General features: G+C 36.4%; 2 protein-coding genes across 6 annotated transcripts; both read left to right on the forward strand.

Annotated features, from left to right (window-relative positions):
• Positions 1-892: 892 nt before the first annotated feature.
• Positions 893-3,069, forward strand: leap2 (liver-expressed antimicrobial peptide 2). Its single transcript, XM_065289097.2, has 3 exons — positions 893-1,079; positions 1,617-1,783; positions 1,874-3,069. Exons 1-3 carry the CDS (start codon positions 1,005-1,007, stop codon positions 1,911-1,913), a joined length of 282 nt encoding a protein of 93 aa, XP_065145169.1. The 5' UTR covers positions 893-1,004; the 3' UTR covers positions 1,914-3,069.
• A 1,407-nt stretch (positions 3,070-4,476) lies between these two features.
• phka1a (phosphorylase kinase, alpha 1a (muscle)) lies at positions 4,477-24,864 on the forward strand. 5 transcript variants are annotated; one of them, XM_065289093.2, is made up of 33 exons: positions 4,477-4,706; positions 4,912-5,047; positions 6,123-6,281; positions 7,136-7,183; positions 7,499-7,667; positions 7,899-7,981; positions 8,755-8,835; positions 9,413-9,511; positions 9,622-9,768; positions 9,845-9,898; positions 10,067-10,189; positions 10,479-10,574; positions 15,454-15,561; positions 15,728-15,806; positions 16,262-16,396; positions 16,572-16,681; positions 16,854-16,998; positions 17,186-17,264; positions 17,370-17,530; positions 19,417-19,587; positions 20,016-20,104; positions 20,290-20,435; positions 20,617-20,770; positions 20,918-20,997; positions 21,077-21,155; positions 21,264-21,393; positions 21,490-21,591; positions 21,717-21,832; positions 22,498-22,542; positions 23,394-23,555; positions 23,681-23,734; positions 23,867-24,067; positions 24,166-24,864. In XM_065289093.2, exons 2-33 carry the CDS (start codon positions 4,970-4,972, stop codon positions 24,337-24,339), a joined length of 3,657 nt encoding a protein of 1,218 aa, XP_065145165.1. In that variant the 5' UTR covers positions 4,477-4,706; positions 4,912-4,969; the 3' UTR covers positions 24,340-24,864. The 5 variants fall into 5 exon arrangements, with proteins under 5 accessions (XP_065145165.1, XP_073668972.1, XP_073668975.1 ...); XM_073812871.1 differs by having other exon boundaries at positions 17,370-17,500; XM_073812874.1 differs by having other exon boundaries at positions 17,370-17,440.
• The last annotated feature ends 71 nt before the right edge of the window (positions 24,865-24,935 follow it).

Genomic DNA, 24,935 nt, shown 5'->3' on the forward strand with positions numbered 1-24,935 from the left:
TGAGCTGGAGCAAACGATGATCCGACTCCTATCTGACTCGCTGCCATGTTTTGTTTGCTGCCACTAAACTGTTGCTTTCATTACTTTTTTGTCTTTATTAGTTATTTTTTAAACACGCAGGTCCTTTTATCAGTCACTGTTCTTTTTCAAGGACTGCGCTTTGGTTTATGATAAAAGGGAGACAAGAGAACCACGTAACAGGACATTTGAAGAAACAATTTTTAAAAACCTTTATTTGCCAGTCAGCTTTGGATTTTCTCACTAAGACGATATTGTTTATGAAGCTGCTTTAAAATATGTATTGTGAACAACACTATGAAGGAAAAAAATGCAGAATGAGTCAAATTTGATGCACACTCAACATCTTATCAGGACCCAAAAAAGCATTGGGTACAGTTGTTACAGCATTGCATTAGCAACACAAAGGTCATGGGTCTGATACATAGGGAACGCACATAGTGATGAAATGTATAGCTTTGGGTAAAAATGTCTGCCAAATGAATAAATGTAATAAAATAATTATGTGTAATAAAATACTGTTCAATTCAGTGCATAGCAGTGTATTATTAAGATCTGTCTAGAAATAATTGTCTAAAATTGACATGATTTGTTTTTTAAAACAAGTCATTTCAAAACTCAATGATAAACAACTGAACTTTCATCAGTGTACCTTAAAATGCTGATAAGCTCATGTCCAAAATATGACTGGTTTTATCTTATCCCAATTCCATTCGTTCTTTCTACAGCCCCGGCTGCATTCTCTCGCAAAGTCTCAAGGGACAGCTTTGTCCAGTCGCAAACATTAAGTAAACATGTGTCACATCTGGTTATGAGACAGCAGAAAGATAGAGAGAAAATGAAAGAGAGAGACATGAGGGAGAGGCATTAGGTGTCTATTATGCTGCTGGAAGTATATAAGACAGCGCATCGTCTCTGTAGGCAGTGTTGCTCTGAACTTACACTAACAGCATTTTACAGGTTTTGTTGAAACATTTTTAGACAACATGCAGAATCACAATCTCTTTAACAGAGGGACGGTTGTAGCCTGGTGGCTGGTATTTTTGGTGCTGGTCCAGCAGGTAATATTTTTTTATTTTATTTTATTATTATTCATTATTATTATTGCAATTTTGTCTGCTTTAAATTTCTCACAATTATTTTTTTACCACATTGAGATCCTATCAGTTTGATATTTCTGCTTGTGTTCCTTTTTAATATCAGGTGGAATGTTAAACACTTTCTTTTTATTTATATGCTTAAAGAAAGCATGTAAAAGAAACAACTACACTGTATAAAGATACACTTGATTCATTAAGAATTTATTGATATTTTAAAAATGCATATGTAAGCAAAAAAGTATTTACAAATTTCGCAGAATTATATATTTTTATAGTTTTATTATTGGTTATTTGTGTATATAACTCAACTACCGACAGACAGGTACAAAAGCTGTCACTCGGATGGAACCCTTTAAAAACAGATATGCACCTTAGGTACCAGTGCATTTGAGATACTAATTTTGTACTGTTTAGGTACAAAAGCACTTTTTGAAAGGGTATTGCCCCAGTGACAGCTTTTGTACATTCATTTCTGAGATTGTATGTGTGGTATTTCAGTTGGCTTGCAGTCCTGTGCCACCGGACAAACCCTCAACATCTGAACAAGAGGTTCAAATGTCACCTAAGAGAACTGCTCGAATGACCCCATTATGGAGGATCATGGGAACGAAACCTCATGGAGCTTTCTGCCAGAACAACTATGAGTGCTCTACAGGAATATGCAGGTGAATTAATAGATTATTTAAATAAAACATTTAACAAGAAATTGAATACAAATTGAAGACCACTTATTGAATGTTTGATTCTTTTAACAGGAAAGGCCACTGTTCCTACAGCCAGCCAATTAATTCCTAAAATGAAGACTCCCTCCTTTATTTCTGATCTATGAAGCTATACACCATCATGCACGTACCAAACAGAACAAGATGACAAGCGCTTGATTCAGTGAGCAACAGGGGCCAAAAGAATGTGCAATGCAATTAATCATCAGTTAGACATATAGTCAAGAGCTTTATAATGCACAATGGAGGCGATGGGAAGCATTTTGGAGTAAGGTGGAAAATCATGTGTGTCATAAGGTACCTAAAATGTAGACTCTCTTGAGAATGAAAGAAATATCTACATAACCTCGTACATAGTGGTAGTGCTGTATACTAGAAGCATTTGTAGTTGGATTTGCATGACTTTTTCTCAAAATATGTATCACACAGATTTCTGGTGGTGCTAGCTAGGTGATGTATGTACAGTAAGTAGAATGTAATTTTGGGCCAGTTCTCGTAATCAGTCCTTATCTTGGATTGAGGAGTACAGAATTAGCCTTTAAACGAAAAGCTCATCTCAGGACTAAACATAGTCTCAATCTGGAAACTGGTCTGTAGTAGTAGATAAAACTTGGAAAATATAAATGAAAGAGTAGGCAAAAGTAAGGACTCAGCAAGAAGTGCCTTATAGGTCAATCCAAATGTCGTTGAACTAAAGTTAGTGAGAAAAGAGGATAGAGAAGGTGCAAGGGTTGCCATTATTGATTGTGCCTACATATTATTAACCATTTTTTCCATCCTTTACTTAAATCTCTGTGTGCTTTCATTGGTAGTATTTAATATGTCATGTTTAGACCTGTCACTATTTATGTTCTTATATTGTTTTATTGCTTTGACACCTCATCTCATTGATCTAGACATAGATCCTTATAATATTTGATTACTTATTTATTATATTCCTCTTTTATATTGTATGCCTCATCAGTTCATAAAAAGCTATTTTTTAAGTATCTGACTTTAATGTATCAATAAAATGTGTATGTCTTATCATATATTTTATTGTACTTTACCGTATATTATAGAAGCTAAACTATATTCTAGGGCTTTAAAATAAAAAATTGGAGAAAAAAGTCAGATTTTAATAATTTATGGGCTCCATCTATTGCCTACAGAGCAAAGATCACTGCAGTTTGCCAACAGTTAAGCAGCAGCTGTTCCAGTAAGAATAAAAACACTCTCTTTTCAACTTCTCACAAGTGATGTTTTCTTTTAAATGAAACAAATGGTCAACATTTACATCACACACTTGGTTTCGTCAGTCAGGTCTCATTTGTATAGAGTAATCAGTTTTAAGGAGCACGAGAAACCCATGCAGCATTCAGGCATATATGGATGACAGACAAGTTTTAAAGAGGACAACCAAGCAGGTGTAGTGCAGATTTGCAAAAATGTTTAGTTTTGAGTTTAAGCCAAATATTTCCGAGAAGATGACAAGCAAAACAAAACTTAAAGGAGAATCTTAGATACTTTTACATTAACAGATGTTTCAAATTGTTACTTTTCACTGTTTTAATTCATACTGATAACTTTTACTTTCCGTTTCTGATTCTGTTGCTGAATAGCTTTGAATATGTTTAATCACCAAACAGTTTTGTACAAATGATGGTGGTTATACAGGTTTTCTCAAACTGGCATTATAAAAAGTGTGAGATTTAAGAACATTCATTAAAGCACATGATTAACAGAAATTCAGTCTTAACAAAATAAAGCAATTGCTAGAAATGAAACAATGATGATGAGATGAGGGAACACAGAACAAATGAACGCAACTAACCTTAAAATTAAATAACAATTTTTTTTAAACACATTAGAAATCTTATGGTGGTTACTGCACTCAGTTAACCCATAGTTGGGTTAAATATGCACAACAGTTATAGGTTAAAGGGATAGTTCACCCAGAAATCAAAATTCTGTAATTGTTCACTCACACTTCTGTTGTTACAAACCTGTATTATTTTTTTTCTGCTGAACACAAAGGAAGACATTTTGAGCAATATTCATACCAACCGTTTTTAAACACCAATGACTTTTATATATGGCATTTTTTCGTGCTTCTGTTTCCTGCTTCATTACACAAATGATCATTTGATTTATCCTTTTAAAATATATGTCAGTTTTTGATATTAGCCATAGTTATTGATCTAATTTAGATCACCTACAAAAAAAAACATGTTTTTCATTAAAAGCATTATTACGATGTACCCTCTCTGAAGAAAACAAGATAGACATGGAATGGTTCAAGGATATTTGAACCACATTAGCCAAATGACCTTCTTAGAAACTGCCAGTTGTTTTCTTTGTTTTTTGGAACTGTTTTAAGTAACTTAAAGGTTGATTAAAAGTTAAGGATGTGACTATGCTGCCACTATGTGGACATAAGTGAGACAGCACAGATTATTTAAAGATGACATTCTCACGTTTAAATGTCTGCAATTTAACAAACATCAAACCAAACCGTACTTTGCTAATTCTTGTACAAAAAGTAAAATGTGAGCGGTCGGATGTAATGTTATTTGATTTCACTTTAAATTTGTTAATGTTCAAAACTCATGTCCACGAGTCAGGCATGACGTCAGGAACATGACGTACCCTCTTTATTTTTGCACAATGAATGTGTTTATAGGCATCCCACAAACTCTTCTTAGTCAACTTCTCCAATAAATGTTTACATTTTCATTTGTTATTATTGGTCGTGTGGTGTTATTTTGAAAAGTCGGAAGATCCTCCCAGCTGGTCCGGCTTTAGTTTAGCATACTCGTGACAGATCGAGTGTGCGATGCACGAGTCACTTACTTTTCTTCCGGATTTTCGCCCAGTACGTTGTCAGGTTTGTTTATGTTCGCTGTGTGAACGCAATGTAGTTTTATCTGTGTTTTTTGTTAAGTTTTGGAGCAAGTTCTTCACCCCTTATGTGTGGTAGCCCACCCAGCGTGCGTTTGGTCATGCAGCTTACTTGTCTCCGGCTATAGTTTTGCAACTCGGTTTCTTTGTCCGTCACTTATTGTCCAATGTAACGTATTTGTTTATTTCAGAAGGATGTGTCCGGTTCTTAAACCATAAACGTTTGTTACAAACTTGCTAAGAACTAAAATGAGGAGTCGCAGCAATTCTGGAGTTAAACTTGACAACTACGGGCGGATAGTTCAGCAGACCATTTTGCGTCACCAAGTAAGTGTTTACATTTCTGCAAGCGTTCACAACAATACAGCAGTTTGTTTAACACATATGTGCAAAGTAAACATGTGGTTACATGTCCTTTTCACCTCCCTATCAATTGTTAGTTGTAACACAAAAGTATAACTATTTAGGGTTGTGCTACAAAAACTGTGTATTTACAAGAAATAAAGTTAATGTGTCACAAGTTGAAAGTCATTGGTTTCTCAAAATGACCTTAAAATGTATTCATTTACAAGTGTATGCCTCCAGCCTTTTTGTGAGCAAGGGCTACCAATGGATAAAACAGTCTGGAGGGCTACTTTTTTGATGTAGTCTACTTTTTTGGCTTTCTGTTGATTTTAAATAATTTTTTAAACAATACTGAAACATATCAGCAGGCATAAAAGAAGCCAAGCTGATACAAAAATATATTGTTGGAGACCACTGCTCTAGACCAAAATACAATTGTGCTAACATGTAAATTTTTTTGTATTACAAAACAAAAATTAAAATAATTGTTGTTAATTAACACGGATGACTGTCAGAATAATCAAGAATAAACAGCCAATAGGAGCTCGAGTAGATGATGGCAGCAGCTTCAATGCTGTTTAAAATGCATCTCGGTGGCAAGACCTCAAGAAACTGGTTGCTAAATTGCCAAAATTATCAAAAAGGGTGGCAATGAAGATGATATGAGAAAATAAATAGTTTTTTAACAAGTTTATTATTTTTTTTTAATGAGAAAACATTTAAATAAATAAACCTTTAAATGTCAGTTCGGAATTGAACGAAGTTAAGGTTGATTCATATATTAGACTGGCAGAAGAGAGTAATGCTTTCTATTCCTAGAAAGAATATAAAACATGTATGGCAGTAATGTAATTTTTTGTATTTCATGATTTTTATTCATTTTACAGATTTGAAGCATACTTTTGTGTATTGCATTATTTAGCATCGCTTTTTTCAATATAGTGCATCCCTAGGAAAAAGTTATGCTAATCTATCTTGACTGGATACCTGGTATAAAATTGAAGGTTTAGGTAAAGCAGACTGATCATGTAGCTGCACCTAACTGTGTAACTTTTAGGATCCAGTGACAGGCCTGTTACCTGCAAGCAAAGAGCAGCCTGATGCCTGGGTGAGGGACAATGTCTACAGCATCCTGTCTGTATGGGCACTCAGTTTGGCTTACAGGAAGAATGCAGACCGTGATGAAGATAAGGCTAAAGCCTATGAGCTCGAGCAGGTAGTATTGCATTTACGTTAATAGTTTTCAAATTCAGATTATTGGCAGAGGTTAAACTTAAAGGGGTGGTTTCCTGGACAGGGCTTATCCTAGTACCAGACTAAAATGCATGTTTAAATTTAAAATTACGTATATTAACATATATCATGTGCCATTGTTTTGTTTCAAGATGCACAGAAGTAATGTTTTTTGTAAGGTATGTTTGTAAAAAACCTACTTAAAAGTCCTAATATAACTAAGGCCTAGTCCTGGATTAATCTAAAACTGGTCCAGGAAATTGCCCCATTGTGTGTTTTTATTTGACGAATAGAGCTTTTTAAACAATCTTATTATGAGGGCATATGTTGACGAACCAACAGTTTAGCAAACCAACACATAGAGTGGATATAACCAAGTAAACTATTATATGTGAGCCTGTCTGTGAAAACCTAGATGAAGCCATGTCAAATATTGAAATAAATGTTAAATCAATAATTGAGATCAAACTTTGATGCTCCTAATCCCATAATTACAGACTTGTTTTTCACAAATGTGATCACAGACTGGCTAGTGAGAACAGCTGGAAATATAAAATGTAACTTAAATTAACAAAATGTTCACAGATGGAGTTTAATAGATGGCTTGTTTTCTGTTAGTGCATACCTTACATTAAATATCAGCTATCATTTCATATACTGCTCTTTATGTATCAGCATGCAATAAACAGTCTCTTTAGGGAGAGCTCACAAGTATCAGATAACTCTTTCCTGTGTTGATAAATGAGGAGCTGAAAAGGTCAGAGTTGAACCTCTGTTCCAAGTGTGCTTTTTGGAGACTGTGGGTCCTGATCTCTTTTCTGTTTTATGATTTCTCAGAGCGTAGTGAAGTTAATGAGGGGGGTGCTTCAGTGCATCATGCGCCAGGTATTGCCATTCACAACACTTTACAGTCAACATAATAAAAGATACAGTAGAAAAATATAAATATACCACAATCGAAGCTGCCAGTACTTATGGTGTATGTACTTACAGCAACATCCTTTTCTACTTCTTGGCCAAAACCATTAAACATTCATGCATGCATACAAACAGTTTTTTATATATATATAAAATACCCACATGCACATACATTAGTTATATTCTGTTTCAAAAGCACAAAGTTTTGTTTGGATTACATTAGTATAAGACAGACCACTTGTATTATCTGAAGGGTTCTTTTGTTCTGTCACATTTTATCAGCTGGACAAAGTGGAAAAGTTTAAATACAGTAAGAGCACTTCAGACAGCCTCCATGCCAAGTATAACACTCACACTTGCGCCGCTGTGGTGGGTGACCAGGAGTGGGGACATCTTCAGCTGGATGCTACATCCCTCTTCTTACTCTTCCTGGCACAGATGACCGCCTCAGGTACACCCTGCTTAGAGTTGGTATGATGCAGTAGATGTCTTAAGACACCTGAGCCTCTTAAAGGAATTGTTCACCCCGAAAAGAAAATTAATTATCTTCATGTTATTTTAAATGGTCTGTTTCTCAAGTAAAACAATCTTGCGGCTTCATAAGAAAGAGAATATAAGTCTCATGAACTAGTGTTATGTCTTTGATCCCTTGTACCTTTTGCTGTGTGTTGCATTATTTTAGGGCTCCACATTGTGTACACTCAGGACGAGGTTGATGTGGTCCAAAATCTGATGTTTTATATTGAATCTGCATATAAAGTTGCTGTAAGTCCCTCATTATCTACAAAAAGGGGTTAAAGGGACATTACACTTTTTTGAAAATATGATAATTTTCCTGCTCCCCTAGAGCTAAACATTTGATTTTTACCGTTTTGGATTCCATTCAGCTGATCTCCAGGTCAGGCGCTACCACTTTTAGCATAGCTTAGCACAAGCCATAGAATCTGATTAGACCCATTTGCATCACGCCAAAAAAAAATGACCAAAGAGTTTTGAGATTTTTCCTATTTAAAACTTGACTCTTCTGTAGTTACATCATGACTAAGACAGACAGAAAATTAAAAGTTGCGATTTTATAGCCATGTTGCGGCAGCAAAGTTGTTGATTATTACGCCAGAATGAGAGTATAGTTCCTAGCCATATCTGCCTAGAAAATCGCAACTTTAATTTTCCGTCCGCCTTAGTACACGATATAACTACAGAAGAGTCAAGTTTTAAATAGGAAAAATATCGAAACTCTTGTTCATTTTTTTTAGGTGCGATGCTAATGGACTAATCAGATTCTATGGATTGTGCTAAGCTATGCAAAAACTGGTACCGCCAGTCCCGGAGATCAACTGAATGGATTCCAAAACTGTAAGAATCAAATGTTTTACTCGAGGGGAGCTGGAAAATGAGGATATTTTCAAAAAAAAGTGGAGTGTCCCTTTAATATGTATTTTTCTCCAATATCATAATGAATGTTATTCACTTTTGTCTGTTATAGTTTTGAAATTATTGCTGTATCCGTTACTAACATCCATCCTCTGTTTGTTTAGGATTATGGGATGTGGGAGAGAGGGGACAAAACCAATCAAGGGATCCCTGAGCTAAACGCCAGCTCAATCGGCATGGTGAAAGTGAGTCAAGCAAAGCAAATAACAAATCAAATCTCATTTGTACGCCAGTCAGCCATTCTGCCCGTTCACCGTCACGCTTCCACGTAATGTCGCCAGTCTTCTCTTGCCAGCTGAGTATTTTCTGACTGGCATAACAGAAGTTTCATGTTGTGCATTCGTAAGCACTCGCTATAAATGTCTCGGATGAATGTGATCTAATGTAACCTCACTGGGGCCTGGTGTAAGTGCTCCTTTCACTGCCAACTTCGGTGTCGTTTCTCTTGTGACACTTTGTTTAGAAAGTAATGCATTCTTTCACAGAGAACGTACTGTATTTTTGCTGCAAGGGCAGGAAACCAACCCTTAATCTCATTTCAATCGTTCCCTTTTAGTGCAACACTTGCTCAGATGAGATTTGATAAAAAAATTAAATCGCCCCAGCTTTTAGTAGTCTTAGCACTAAACATAATTATTAAGAGCACAATAGGCACAAATTGTTGCCACAATTAAAATGCCCACTAAATGAATATTGGCTTTGTTGTGGCCTATGATTTGTGATTTTTACTGGAACAAAATAAGACTTCCTTTGTAACTGCAGGCGGCCCTTGAAGCTCTAGATGACTTGAATTTATTCGGGGCCAAAGGGGGACCAGGTTCTGTGATTCATACCTTAGCAGATGATATCCAGCACTGTCAGGTAAGACTGTGGAGATGCTGGTGACCTGAATTTTGTTTAACATTTATCATCAGCATTTTTGTAAAAACGATATACCAAACAGTGTTACTGGGTGTGTATTTTCCTATTAGTCCATCCTGAGCTCCCTGTTACCCAGAGCCTCGACATCTAAAGAGGTTGATGCTGGGCTTCTGTCCATCATTTCATATCCAGCCTTTGCTGTGGAAGACATGGAATTAGTCAACATCACTAAGGAGGAAATCATCTCTAAGCTTCAGGTAAAACTTGACATGAAGAGGATCTGTTGGTCTGGTTGTCTATCAGACAGAACTTATGCTTCTTTGTTGTCTGTAGGGAAGATATGGCTGTTGCCGTTTTCTTAGGGATGGCCACAAAACACCTAAAGAGGTAAGTACCGGTACATCACATGCACATAGACAAAACAGGCCATACTTGAAGGTAAATTTTCTGTACAAATAAAAGTTCTATTCATCTATGTAGAAAGCAACACATTATTGATCATATTGATAAGTTAATTGTTACTGTAAATTTGTAAAAATACATATTTTTTAATAGGATCCAAAGAGACTGTACTATGAATCTGCTGAGTTAAAGCTTTTTGAAAACATTGAATGTGAGTGGCCACTTTTCTGGACCTACTTGATCCTAGATGGCATCTTTATCAACAGTCCAGAGCAGGTAAAAGATTATGTCAAATATTTATACATTTTAAACCAGCCTCTTTCTTGACTAAGGACGTGAAATTATAAATATGAATTAATGTGATCTTAGGATCAAGAAGTCACAGAGAACCAGTATATCAGTAGTAGAGTGTAAACAAGCATTGAGTTTTACTTTTTTTTACCCCTTACCAGTTTGCATCTCTGACAAATATGTTGTAATGGGTTGCACAGATGCTAATACAGATGTAGTATTGATATTGTGTTGCTGATACAGATGATATGGTCCCCCATCTTTGTTCTCTCAGGTGCAGGAATATCGAGAAGCTCTGGAAGGTATCATGATCAAACAGAAAGATGGGATACGGCTGCTGCCAGAGCTGTATAGTGTTCCTCCTGATAAGGTAAGATATGGGCTGTCAATAGATTAAAATATTTATTCTAAACTAGAAATGCAATTCCCAAGGAATTACCAGTGCATGAAAATGCAAAAAAGTTGATTGACAGAAATGTAAAAGAAACTTAGTCTAGTAGTTTACCTGGCTGTTGACATGTTTTAGTGTGAAGCTAGCATGATTTAAAAAAGTTATCATGATGAAATATGAAGCTAGCATGAGGTAACATGATTTACCATGAAGTTAACATGATTTATCATGAAGCTAGCATGATTTATCATGAAGCTAACATGATTTAACATGAAGCTAACATGACGTTAACATGATTTAGCATGATTTAGCATGAAGCTAGCATGAAGCTAGCATGATTTAACATGATGTTAGCACGATTTAGCATTAAGCTAACATGAAGCTAGTAAGATTTAGCATGAAGTTAACATGATGCTAGCATGATTAGCATGAAGCTAGCATGATGCTAACATGATTAGCATGAAGCTAGCATGAAGCTAGCATGATAAGCATGAAGCTAGCATGAAGCTAGCATGATTAGCATGAAGCTAGCATGATTAGCATGAAGCTAGCATGATGCTAGCATGATTAGCATGAAGTTAGCATGATGCTAGCATGATTAACATGAAGCTAGCATGATGTTAGCATGATTAGCATTAAGCTAGCATGATGCTAGAATGATTAGCATGAAGCTAGCATGATGCTAGCATGATTAACATGAAGCTACCATGATGCTAGCATGATTAGCACGAAGCTAGCATGAAGCTAGCATGATTAGCACGAAGCTAGCATGATGTTAACATGATTAGCACAAAGCTAGCATGATGTTAGCATGATTAGCATGATGCTAGCATGATGCTAGCATGATTAGCATGAAGCTAGCATGATGCTAGCATGATTAGCATGAAGCTAGCGTGAAGCTAGCATGCTTAACATGAAGCTAGCATGATGCTAGCATGATTAGCATGAAGCTAGCGTGAAGCTAGCATGATTAGCACGAAGCTAGCATGATGCTAGCATGATTAGCACGAAGCTAGCATGATGCTAGCATGATTAGCATGAAGCTAGCATGATTAGCATGAAGCTAACATGATGCTAGCATGATTAGCATGAAGCTAGCATGATGCTAGCATGATTAGCATGAAGCTAGCATGAAGCTAGCATGATTAGCATGAAGCTAGCATGATTAGCATGAAGCTAGCATGATGTTAGCATGATTAGCATGAAGCTAGCATGATGTTAGCATGATTAGCATGAAGCTAGCATGATGTTAGCATGATTAGCACGAAGCTAACATAATGCTAGCATGATTAGCACGAAGCTAGCATGAAGCTACCATGATTAGCATGAAGCTAACATGATGCTAGCATGATTAGTATTAAAGCTAGCATGATGCTAGCATAATTAGCACGAAGTTAGCATGAAGCTACCATGATTAGCATGAAGCTAACATGATGCTAGCATGATTAGTATTAAAGCTAGCATGATGCTAGCATAATTAGCACGAAGCTAGCATGATGCTAGCATGATTAGCACGAAGCTAGCATGATTAACACGAAGGTAGCATGAAGCTAGCATGATGTTAGCATGATTAGCACGAAGCTAACATAATGCTAGCATGATTAGCACGAAGCTAGCATGAAGCTACCATGATTAGCATGAAGCTAACATGATGTTAGCATGATTAGTATTAAAGCTAGCATGATGCTAGCATAATTAGCACGAAGTTAGCATGAAGCTACCATGATTAGCATGAAGCTAACATGATGCTAGCATGATTAGTATTAAAGCTAGCATGATGCTAGCATAATTAGCACGAAGCTAGCATGATTCTAGCATGATTAGCACGAAACTAGCATGATTAACACGAAGGTAGCATGAAGCTAGCATGATTAGCACGAAGCTAGCATGATTAGCACGAAGCTAGCATGATGCTAGCATGATTAGCACGAAGCTAGCATGATGTTAGCATGATTAGCACGAAGCTAGCATGATGCTAGCATGATTAGCACGAAGCTAGCATGATGCTAGCATGATTAGCACGAAGCTAGCATGATGATAGCATAATTAGCACGAAGCTAGCATGATGCTAGCATGATTAGCATGAAGCTAGTATGATTAACATAATGTTAGCATGATTAGCATGAAGTTAGCATGATTAGCATGAAGCTAGCATGATGTTAGCATGAAGCTAGCATGATGTTAGTATGATTAGCATGAAGCTAGCATAATTTGCATAAAGCTAGCATGATGTTAGCATGATTACCATGAAGTTAGCATGAATTTAGCATGAAATTAACATGATGCTAGCATGATTAAGATGATGTTAGCATGATTAGCATGAAGCTAGCATGATTTAGCGTGAAGCTAACAAGATTTAACATGAAGTTAGCATGATTTAGCATCAAGTTAGCAAGATTTATTATGAAATTAGCATAAAGCTAGCATGAAACTAGCATGAAGCTAGTATGACTTAGCATGAAGCTAGCATGAAGCTAATATTACCCAAAGACCCAACCCCCATGTCTCTATGATGTTCGGATCCAGAGATATAAGGCTTTGTTTATTATGTTGCTAGGCTGCTCATATTTGGTTGCTAGGGGCGTGGCTTAATACCTCAATAAGGATGGTGAGAGACAGATTGGATGCCTGAGTAAAATGAGCCCACCCCCATGTCTCTGTGACACTGTGCTGCAAAGATATCCATCTGGGCATTTTATAATGGCAGTCTATGGGAAATGTTGCTAGGGTGCCCAAAATGGTTGCTAGGGGCGTGGCTTAATAGCTCAATAAGGATCCTAAGGGACTGATTGGATGCCTGAGTAAAATGAGCCCACCCCCATGTCTCTACGACACTGCGCTGCAAAGATATCCCATCTGGGACGTTTTTATTTCCTTATATGGGCATGATTCCTGCCCCATTATAAGTCTATGGGGAAATTTGGGGGCCTCTTACACCCCAGGGGTACAACTTACACCCCATTGTGAGGTATGTTCTTACAGAGCCTGCCAGCCTCTTCAAATGTGGCAAGTCACAAGTTTCTGTGAAATTCTAGGTCTGAGCTACGACTCGTCAAAGTTTGTCTCCATGTTAAGTCAATGGGATTTTTCGGCTGCTTTTTCGCCCCTGGGGCGAAGACCGTACCCCCGATCGCTTATAAAAGTCATAGCACACTATTCCCGAATAGTCCGCACGTTTGAGAGTTTGAATGAAGTTTCTAAGTTAAGCGGTTCGAGCCGTATTAATTGCGGAAATTTGGTTGGAAGAATAATAATAATAATAATAAAAAGCCCAGTAAGAACAGTACAGCGCATTTTCAATGCACTGTAATTAAAGAGTAACTAAATCCCTGGTGAGAGCGTGACTCCACCCACTGGCAATATTTGAAAAATGCAAGAAAAGTGGGCAGATCCCAACGAAGATAGAGGGGACGAACTAAGCTTGTATCAAGTGTGTGGTGAGATCGTAACAAGGGCGTGGTGAGCTTGAACCTGCTTACGTCACGAGTCATTTTTTGGACCCAACATCCAATAGGAAATTCAACTGCAGTAGCCACCGTTCAACCTGAAGAGGGCAGCAATCAGACGTTTTTACACTATATATTGTAGTATTGAAACACTTTATATCCAAATGTCAAAAAAATTACTAAACTCAATGAACAGCACTAATAAAGCATCATTCTTACAGATCATTTACTAAAAAAAGTTGGTTTAGGGTTTAGTTACTCTTTAATCTCATGATTTTATGAGTTAACTCGCGATTAATTGCAAATGAATCTTACATTTTTATATTCTAAATTTACCTAAATTTAACACTTTTCAAGTGTTTAATGCTCTAATCAACTTTGATCTGGACAAATATATACCAGTATGCTATATTGAAATGTATGTTTACAACAGCCTGGTTACATTTTCAACAGAATCATCAGCCATAGTTTTATATATGATTTTCCCTTTAGAAGAACTTTTTCTCTCTCCATTTCAGTTTTTTCCATTGAGTTGCGATGAGCAAATTTTCAAAAATGAGTTATTTATATTTTAACATTCTCTATTAAAAAAATTCAAAACAATGCATGATTTGTTGGAATCTGACAAAACATAACAGAACTACACCTGTTTACGCAAAGCAAAAACAATATCAATATATGTTAAATATGTTTTTCTTTTATTGTTTAATTTTGACATTGAGACAGACCGCTTTAAGATACTGTAGGCTAATGCAAGGGTTTAATATAATGTTATACAACAGATACTTTTCCTCAACTGTTAACCAAACATTCACTTCAGATATGATAGATTATAGGTCACACCTGCGTTAATTCTTGCGTGAAGATCGCTTTTGAGTCTTGTCACTCTTAATAACTCATTTAACATCAATCAGGTCCCGAACTTTATCTCTCTTAATAATTATTTTAACGTCAAGCAAGTCCTGCAGTCTATTTTCTATAATTTCTGCATGTTTTAAAAACCAAAACCAATACGAGCAAATTAATGAAGATGCATCTTTGCTTTAGATTATGGATTTGGGATGGTACACATCTCAGAAAACGTAAAAATAAAGAACATTTTATATGTTTAATGACCATTGAGTGCATTGGATTTGCTAGACAAGAGCTTAATGTTCTTATTTTTATGAAAACCTCCGACTCCGCTTGACAGCGCGGGTCACTTGCTGTTGTCTCAATTCATCCAGCTGTGGGCTAGATCAAGGTTCAAACAGAAATTGCGTTTTGCGTTTATCGCGCGTTAAAATTAGTGGCATTAAAATGAATTTGCAATTTTGACAGCACTACTGTCAAAATAGTATGTTAGTAGTATCTCAATATGTTTTCATTGAAATTGAATTTTTTTATAAGTAAATGTACCTTTTATATTTCAGGTGGATGAAGAGTATCTCAATCCTCATTCTGTGGAAAGAATCCCAATGGGAAAGTGTCCTCTGAAGTGGGGACAGTCCCTGTATGTTCTGGGCAATCTTTTAGCAGAGGTGAGAGGTTATATCCTTGTATTTGAAAAAAAATATTTATAGATTATTTTAGTATTGATTATTTTAGTAGTGTTTTTGTTCTTACGATTATTTTGAAGCTATATTTCTTAACTGAAAGCTTTGTATCAAAGGTATTATTTTGAAATAATTTTTTTTTCTATTTTAGGGTTTCCTGGCTCCTGGAGAGATAGACCCATTAAACCGCAGGTTCGCTACCATCCCTAAACCGGATGTTGTGGTACAAGGTATATCTCAGAAATTTAAAGGGGACATATCATGAAAATCTGACTTTTTCCATGTGCTATAATTTGGTCCCCTATGCTTCTATCAACCTAGACATTATATCAATCCAATAACTTCGTTTTGGTAAACCATTTTCTGCAAGCATGTGAAAAAATAGGTCATTGAAATTTGACACCCCTTGTGATGTCAGAAGGGTAATACCACCCGTTAATCTGCATCCCAAAACTACACATTTTTACTCACATCTACAAAGTGGCAATTTCAACATGCTATAAAAGATTATCTATATGGTATTTAGAGCTACAACTTCACATACATACATCTATGGGACACCATAGATTAGACATTGAAAAAGTCTTGTGAAATGGCCCCTTTAATTTGTGTTTCATTCTTGACAGCACACACAATCCATCCCATGGTTACAATTTTCACCAGTGTTTCTGTTTTCTTGGTTTAGTGTCCATTATTGCTGAGAATGAGGACATTAAGGCACTGCTGCTGAAGAATGGCATTGATGTGGAGAGCGTGGCAGACATTCATCCTATCAGAGTGCAGCCGTCTCGAGTTCTCGGTCACATTTATGCTAGGCTAGGTAGTAAAGCATTACACCTATACTAAGCTGAAAAAAATACAAAATAAGCTACTATTATTTGTATGATGACATAGGCGTTTCTGTTCCACATACAGTGGTGTCCAAAATCAGAGATCTCAGTAAAAATGTGTAAAATGCACAAGCGCCTGTGTATATGTTTCTATCTTTCTCTAAGGTCGTAATGAGAGACTGGGACTTACCGGCAGACCTTATCGTCGGATTGGCGTGTTGGGAACCTCCAAGCTCTACATCATCCGTAACACCATCTTTACCTTCACACCACAGGTTCTCCATATTGTGCTGAAGTAGGCACGTTTAAACCTTATGCTGATGTAGATAGCCTTGGTCCAGTGCTTGGGCACCCAGCATCAGTTAAATAATATTATAGGACTGAAATGACCAACAGAAATAAGTCAAATATATCATAATTTCTCTGGATTTGCGATTTCCCTTGTAGTTCATTGATCATCAGCAGTTCTATCTGGCTTTGGATAATAAGATGATAGTGGAAATGTTGCGGACTGACCTGTCATACCTGTCCTCTCGCTGGAGGATGACTGGGCGCCCCACTGTCACCTTTCCCATTTCCCAGACTATGCTGAGTGAGTGAAAACTAGAGCCTTTGATAATGCAGTATTACATTATCTCAGATAATAATATTGACCTGTGATTGTCATATATGCTGCTGTCATTGTTATATAGTTATAGTTATACCCGTTTATTATGCTGTTATATGAGTGTGAGCCTGTAGAGCTGTCAGATCAGATTTTGATCTGTGATTGGTTTTAGATGAAGACCACACAGACTTGAACCCTGCTGTGCTGGCTACCCTAAAAAAGCTACAGGATGGCTACTATGGAGGGGCAAGGTCAGACAATGAGAATGTGCATAAACATTATGTCTTCCATATTGCACGAATGGGGATGTTTGACTTAATGGCACTCTGTTCTTCCTTTTTTCTTTTTTTTTTTAGGATCCAGACCGGCAAGTTATCTGAGTTCCTGACCACATCTTGTTTTGCTCATCTAAGCTTTCTCGATAGTGGTAAGACACCCTCCAGTAATAGGGACTGGAATGAAGATGATGATGACGGCTACTTTGCAGGTGCTATGCATGAACTGAACTTCAATGATGGTAAGGGGAAAATACTGACAATGGTTTTCTGTGGTCTAGTGCAGTGTTTCTCAAACTTTTTCAGCCCAAGGACCACTTTATCTTCCAATTTTTTTCTGAGGACCACCTAACAAAATCCCACTCTAACACGCCCCCAAAAAACAACAAAATAGGAAGGATTAGCTAAATTTAAGTTTAATATGCACTAATAACTAATTTTTTAAACACAAATGCAATGCTATGTTCAGAAATTTTTATATGAATTTTATTTCAGATGAAAAAGTATATGTGAAATAAGTTGCAGCTTAATATGAAAAATCTACTTAAATAAGTGACGATTGTATAAACACCTAGTTTAGGTCATCTTTTGAGGGACCACTGGGGGGGTTTGGCGGACCACTAGTGGTCCGCGGACCACACTTTAAGAATTACTGGTCTAGTGAAATGGTCAGAGACTGATGTTGTTAATGTGAAAGCAGTCCCTGATTTTTTAAGAATTAATTTGTCTTGTATAAACATTTTTTATTCCTTGTAGTTCATTTTGAGTCTTTTGTATTTTTGCCTCCTTCATTTTACATTTTCAGGTCAAGGCTAATGTAAATATCCATTTTCTTTTTTTTTAAGCTGCTGACGTACAGTTGTGTAATGGAGTGCTTGTGTCATTCATTTTAAGAGCTTGTAATGTCCTCCCTCTAGCAAACTCTATACCTCTGATTATTGTGGTTAATTTTAGACCTTTTTTCTCTACCATCATTGCAAGAACTGTGACCATGGTGATTCATATGTTAGATATTTGCAATGAGCATTGCAATATAAAAATAGTGTCATGTTGCTCAAGATACTTGAATTCTTTTATATTGCATTGCTCATTTTAGTGAAAGGAGCATTTCACCCGTAGGAACATTAATCTTTATTGAAAGTGCGTCATATTTGTAGTCAAAATGTAACATGCATTTAGAATTTGGTGCCTATTTGACAGAGAAAAGGGGTGTTTGTAGTCTTACCCCCTCAACAAAGATATTGGACTTCCTGCTTTCAATGATGCAAAATGATGATTTTTTTTTACATCATTGAAAGAAGGAAGTGCAACATTGAAATCTGTATTTTTGAGAAAATGAAGCATGACCATTCAAAAACATGACTGGGGTTCAAACTATACAAAGCTTTATGCAAATGGGTGAAGTGTCCCTTTAAGCGGGTGAGTCTTATGAAAAATATAAAAAGAGAAAATTATCATTATTTTGCATAAGAAATGTTTTGTTTTCAGAGCCATTAATTTAAGCATTATTTTCATGACAGTTAAGCACAGATTTTGATTTGCATATTCTCATTGTAAAGTGAATTAAAATATTACATTTATTTAATTGTAAAAACATTACTGTTGTAATAAAGTTCAGTACTATTATTAGTCATCATTATTGCACTATTACTATTACTTTTGTCTAGTATTTTTACATGATACAGTAGTACTGTATCTTCTTGTACGCTTTAATTTAAAAACACCATAGTATAGTATGGTCATGAGAATGCAATGGTAACAGTACAATGCAAGTATGCATTATAATAATTAGAATTGGTGAGTAAAATATGTTTAATTATCCTGAAAATAATGTTGCAATGTAAAGGAATAGACCTATGTTTGTAGTATTGATTTTCCTTATGCAAAGTATGATTTCTTATCAATTAATCATTTGTTTTATTGCTTGCTTTCAGATGAAATTTCACACAGATATGTAGATAAGCTTTCTGAGATTCACCCAAGTGTTTGCTTGAAAATCTTTGCTCAGAGGAATTAAATGTGTGAAAACATGTTTTATCTTGCTACTCTGCGTGCCCCCAACCTCTCTCTCCCTCCCTCTGTCTCTCTTTCTACTTCAATTCCTGACTCCTAACCCCTTGTTTCTCAGATACGGATGACCTAGCACAATACCTGGACCAGCTGTTGACTGCAACTGTGCCTCAGCGGGGTCTCAAGGTTGAGTCTGAGGCTAAAGGACTAGGTCGCTTCAAGGCTGCAGCCACTAAGACACGTGAGATGGTGTCTCTTGTGAACAAAGCCAAGGGGCTACAAATCCACAGTGAGCTAAACTTTGTTTAAAACAACTACTTGGCTGACTATTTGGTTTAAAGGGGACATTTCACAAGACTTTTTTAAGATGTAAAATAAATCTTTGTTGTCCCCAGAGTACATATGTGAAGTTTTAGTTCAAAATATCATATAGATAATTTATTATAGCAAGTTAAAATTGTCACTTTAAGTGCTATAATTGGGGACCCAATTATAGCACTTAAACATGGAAAAGTCTGATTTTCATGTCCCCTTTATAAAATGTGTTTAAGATATGCAATGCTGTTATATCTCTAACCAACATTGGAATTGGGCAAAATGATTAGCAACTAAAATCAGTGATGCATCTCTCTAACAAAGCAAAGAAGTCACCCTTTATGTTTCTTCTCTCTTTTGATTTTCTTTTTTGTGTGTGTTGTGTCCTTGTCTGTGTTTCAGATGTGCACATGTATCTTCCCAATAAGGTTTTTTACAACCCTCAGCCTGCATTAAATCTTAAAGATGTCCCAGGACCAATGACCAGTGAGGTAATTCAATGTGGAAAACTTCTTCATCTTTCAATGCAGGATGATCCTGTATTATATGGGACAGGTGTCATCCCCCCAAACACACACACACACACACACACACACACAGAGTGAGGGTGCAGTCTTTAAATAATGGAAAGCTGAGATGACAGAAAGCTGATCATAGACCGTTTATCTCTTTTTAGAGTTCAGAGGTCTTCGGGTCTTCTGTGTTTAACCTGCCGCGGGACGATCATGGTGACATTGACTACAATGGTCTAGTTCAGGTCCTCAAAAACACTCAGAGCCTACATGACCAGGCAGACATCCTCTACATCCTTTTTAAAGACAAGTAAGACCCTTTTTATCTTACCCCTAAAAGTTAGATTTACAGGTGGCACGTTGCATTGCTTGAATCAAATACAGCACTGAGAGATTACTAAAAAAAACTGTTTTGGTGCTCATTGCCACTGCTTACATCACTGGTATGGTCATCCTCTGTTCAGAATTACATTGGATTAGTTTTTTGGCAGGGGAATGGATTGGGACACACAGGTGCATGGGAAAGGCAGCACTGTTAAGAGTTTAATGGTGGATCTCTATCAGAAGGCAGGAGATATGCGAAACTGGGATCTTGTCCGCATGATTTCAGGCATGCTTCGCAAGAAAGTAGAGGAATTGGACTGGGTAAAGATTTACACGCATACTTGTGGAAAGAGATTCAAATTTGACATATTTTTAAATGAAACTGTAACAGTGGATTAGCACACCTATCTTACAGAATGTGATATTATATTCTTTGTTGTTTGTGCTTTGTCATGATTGTGTTTGAAGGCCTGTTCAGATTTGCTGGCCCACCAGAAACACCTAACAGTCGGTTTACCACCAGAACCCAGAGAGAAGACCATCACCGCGTGAGTTCTCATAGTCATGTGACTACAGTGCACTGTACAAACAGCATGTACTATATGTGATTTGGTTGTTTTTCTGCAGGCCTTTACCACCTGACCAGCTGGCATCGCTTATTGATCAAGCCAGTGAAAGCAACATTACCATTGCCATCCTCACACAGGTTACACATTCCCTAATGCTGAATAAATATAGACGGAACATGCAGAAACATTGGTGTATGATGATGTGTGTTGTTTTAATGTATTTGTCATATGTGTGTTTTTGTTAGGAGATCATGGTGTATCTGGCAATGATCATCAGAACTCAGCCCAATTTGTTCAGTGAGATGTTCAGGCTGAGGATCGGCCTCATCATTCAGGTCATGGCAACTGAACTGGCACAGTCTCTAAACTGTTCAGGTACTGCATTTATCCTGTAGTTCATAGTGCATCATATGTGTTTAAAAATTGTTTATAGCATTCTTAATAATATTGTTTACCCTTTGTATTTTAAAGGTGAGGAGGCCACTGAGAGTCTAATGAAATTGAGTCCGTCCGAGTTGAAGAATCTTCTCCATCACATTCTGAGTGGCAAAGAATTTGGAGTTCAGAGAAGTGGTTAGTGACTGTGGGAATTATGGTTTTGTTTTACAATAGTTGCAAATGTGATATTTCCTTATATATATTTTTTTATATTTGCATGTCATATCGGTTGTTTGAATGTGTGCATGTGGGCTGTTCAGTTCGTTCAGTTGAGATGGGGGCCACTCCTGTCATTTCCATCCACGAGGTCGGAAATGTTGGCGCCACTAAGAGCGAACGTGCAGGCATAAGCAAACTGAAGAGTGACATGAAGTTGGTAGGTGACACATTCAAACTCCACAACTATAAACAAGCACAGATTTTACAAATACACTGGACCTTAAAAGAGAAAAATTACATTGTGTAAAAACTGAATATGCCGTATATGATTGGCCTTTGTTTTTAATAGTATTTTAATGTTTTCAGTTGGATGATCTCAAATTATCTTGGTCGACCCTAAGTAAGGTGACGTGTCTAATGATCTCGGACTCTGTGTAATGTACAATATGTAATATTGTCAGGAAAAAATGCAATGCAAATTACTCAATCTGGGTCATAATACTCTATGATTTAAATACTATGGAAGAAAATCCACTGTCTCAAAATCTAATTATAAGATTTGGAGCATCAAATTTCAAAGTTTGCATCAAAAGTCAATATTTACATGATCTTACTCAATATTAAAGACATCAACGTTATATTTTAATTGATTTTGTTGATTTTATGTAGAAAACAGTAAATCACAAAAAAATGACTTTGTGACTTTTTAGCTGGGTTTTCACAAATCAGGCAGGGTCAATCTACATGCTTCAATAGGTCTGCAGGTGTGTGGCAGGGTGTTTAATGCCATGGCTGATCTGAACATATTTTTTAGGATCAAAGTGTGCTTTGCTGTTTTTAAAACTGACCACCTCCCTTTCTATTTGTCTTTTCTTTTTTCAGGCATCTTTTAGTCAGTCCTTCGACATTGATCCCAATGATTCGAGGGTAAGATTCTGTTGTTTAAACTGATAATTATTGTTATATATTTTCTTAATTAGAGATGATGCAGATGCTATAGAGGTTGTGCATTGACGTCACTTTTCCACGTGACCATGCCGGAACTCACCCTGTTGGGTGGCAAACGTTCAACAATAAGGCTGGTTTTGCCAGTAAAACTGACTATTATCAGCCTAAATTGAACTTAGTTGGACTTGATAGCAGAGGTGGACAATACTTAGTTACATTAGTTACATTTTCCAAGCATCTGTGCTTTATTAGGTTGTTTGTATTGGGACAAACATTACTTCACTACATTCTAAAGCATAGAATCATACTGTGTATTCTTTAATATTGCATATTAAAATTTATTTAATACCTAATTACATTTTAAATTGTGTACTTTTACTTGAGTAAAAGTATGTAATGTACTCAACATACGTTTAATAAAAACGAATTATTTCTGAAATGTAATAGAGTAAAATTTATGATAATATGCTTTGGAATGTATGTTGCTCTCTTTTGCCACTCAGTGGGCGTAACCGCAGTCCCTCTCGCCGACTGTGACGTCATGTGCATAACCTCCATTTGTTCTTTAAACATTAATTATCACAAAATTTTGTCTAATTAATGTCTGAAATTATGCATTTTTTATTTACCTAACAAGGTTTTAAACAGGGTCAGATAGTATGTGCCCTAAAGTATTAATAAGAAGTGAGCATGTGCCAAACATAGGCAATTTCATCAAAGAAGGGGAACAGTGATCATGAGTCAAACCTTGTAAAAATGGACTTACCAACATGTCATGCCAGTTGCCAAGTTTGACAAATATTTGACCTGTGCTAATATGCCATTTTCAGATGTACCGAAACCCTTCAATTGATGTATCTGATAGCGCAATGGGTTTTGGCATGCCCATGGACAGTCGACAGGGCCAGTGGCTACGCAGAAGGCGGCTTGATGGTGCTCTCAACAGAGTTCCTGTTGGCTTTTATCAAAAAGTCTGGAAGATTCTACAGAAGGTTGGGAAAATGTTACATACTGTGAATATTTTAAATGGATTGTAAAGCACTTGACCTCTCAGGATATAGTGAAAAAAAGAACATGCATTTAAAAGAAGTTAAACATATAATTGTATTTTTAACAGTGTCATGGGCTTTCCATTGAAGGATTTGTGCTCCCATCTTCTACTACAAGAGAGGTATTAGTCCTTTAGGTTTAGGTATTATAAACTCAAAATCCTTTTATATCTTCCATATAGTATATCCTCTCCATTTGTTTTCTTTACATTAAACGCTCACCTATCTCTGTATCTATCTCTCTCTCATTCTAGATGACACCGGGTGAGATTAAGTTTTCAGTCCATGTTGAAAGAGTGCTTAACCGCGTCCCTCAGCCTGAATATAGGCAGCTGCTGGTAGAGGCAATCTTGGTACTTACCATGCTGGCTGATGTGGACATACAAAGCATTGGCAGCATCATCCACATCGAGAAGATTGTTCACATTGCTAATGACATATTTTATAAGGACCAGGTATGGGTTTGTATGCACACCTTTATATATTTATTCAGCACGATGCCCCATATTATCAACATGTCTCACATATCGCTTTTCTTTCTCTTACTTGACAGAAGGATCTTGGTGCTGAGGACAGTATTTTAGAAAAGGATCAATCTACAGGCATCTACCGGCTCCTGTATGATACTGCACCCAGTGGCCGTTTTGGCACTATGACTTACCTCACTAAAGCTGTGGCCACCTATGTCCAAGATTTCCTTCCTAGTGGCTCCTGTATTGTACAATGATAGTGTTTTTATTTGAATGGTTTGCTGCTTATTGTACAGTGAAGAAACCACTATTTTAGTGCAGATTGAAAGTTACTAATTTATTGGCAATATAGTGTGTAGTATGTGTGAATGAGTAATGGTAGAAAATATATAATTGGAATAAACTTGTTGTTGACCGTTTGCTTTGGTTTTTCACGTCAGTTAATATTTTAATGAAGTATTAAACTAAGTAATAAATTAAGAAATTTATTCTGAGGTGTTTTGTCTAATTTTCTTGTTTTAAAACTTAACAGAGAGCTGCTAAATATTTAATAGGACACCTACATGAAAATGTAGTGTATTTTTACCATTCAGAGAAAATATGAATACTTTGCAGGGCTAAATTAAAATTGGTTGTTGACATATAAGTTATTTGAAGTAGTTACATCACTGATTAATTCATCTGCCAATGTTTTCTTATACATTATAAAACCATTTGGTACTGTAGTTTTTTTTCTCGTTATGAATTGCAATTACATTTTAAATTAACTTATTTTACTTTGAGAGTTTTGTAGTTAATTAGTTTTTGCTGTTGTACTGTGACCACGTGTATTTTAAGTTACCTTGAAGTAAGA

Source organism: Paramisgurnus dabryanus, chromosome 2 (assembly GCF_030506205.2).
Source record: "Paramisgurnus dabryanus chromosome 2, PD_genome_1.1, whole genome shotgun sequence".
Classification (NCBI taxonomy): Eukaryota; Metazoa; Chordata; class Actinopteri; order Cypriniformes; family Cobitidae; genus Paramisgurnus; species Paramisgurnus dabryanus.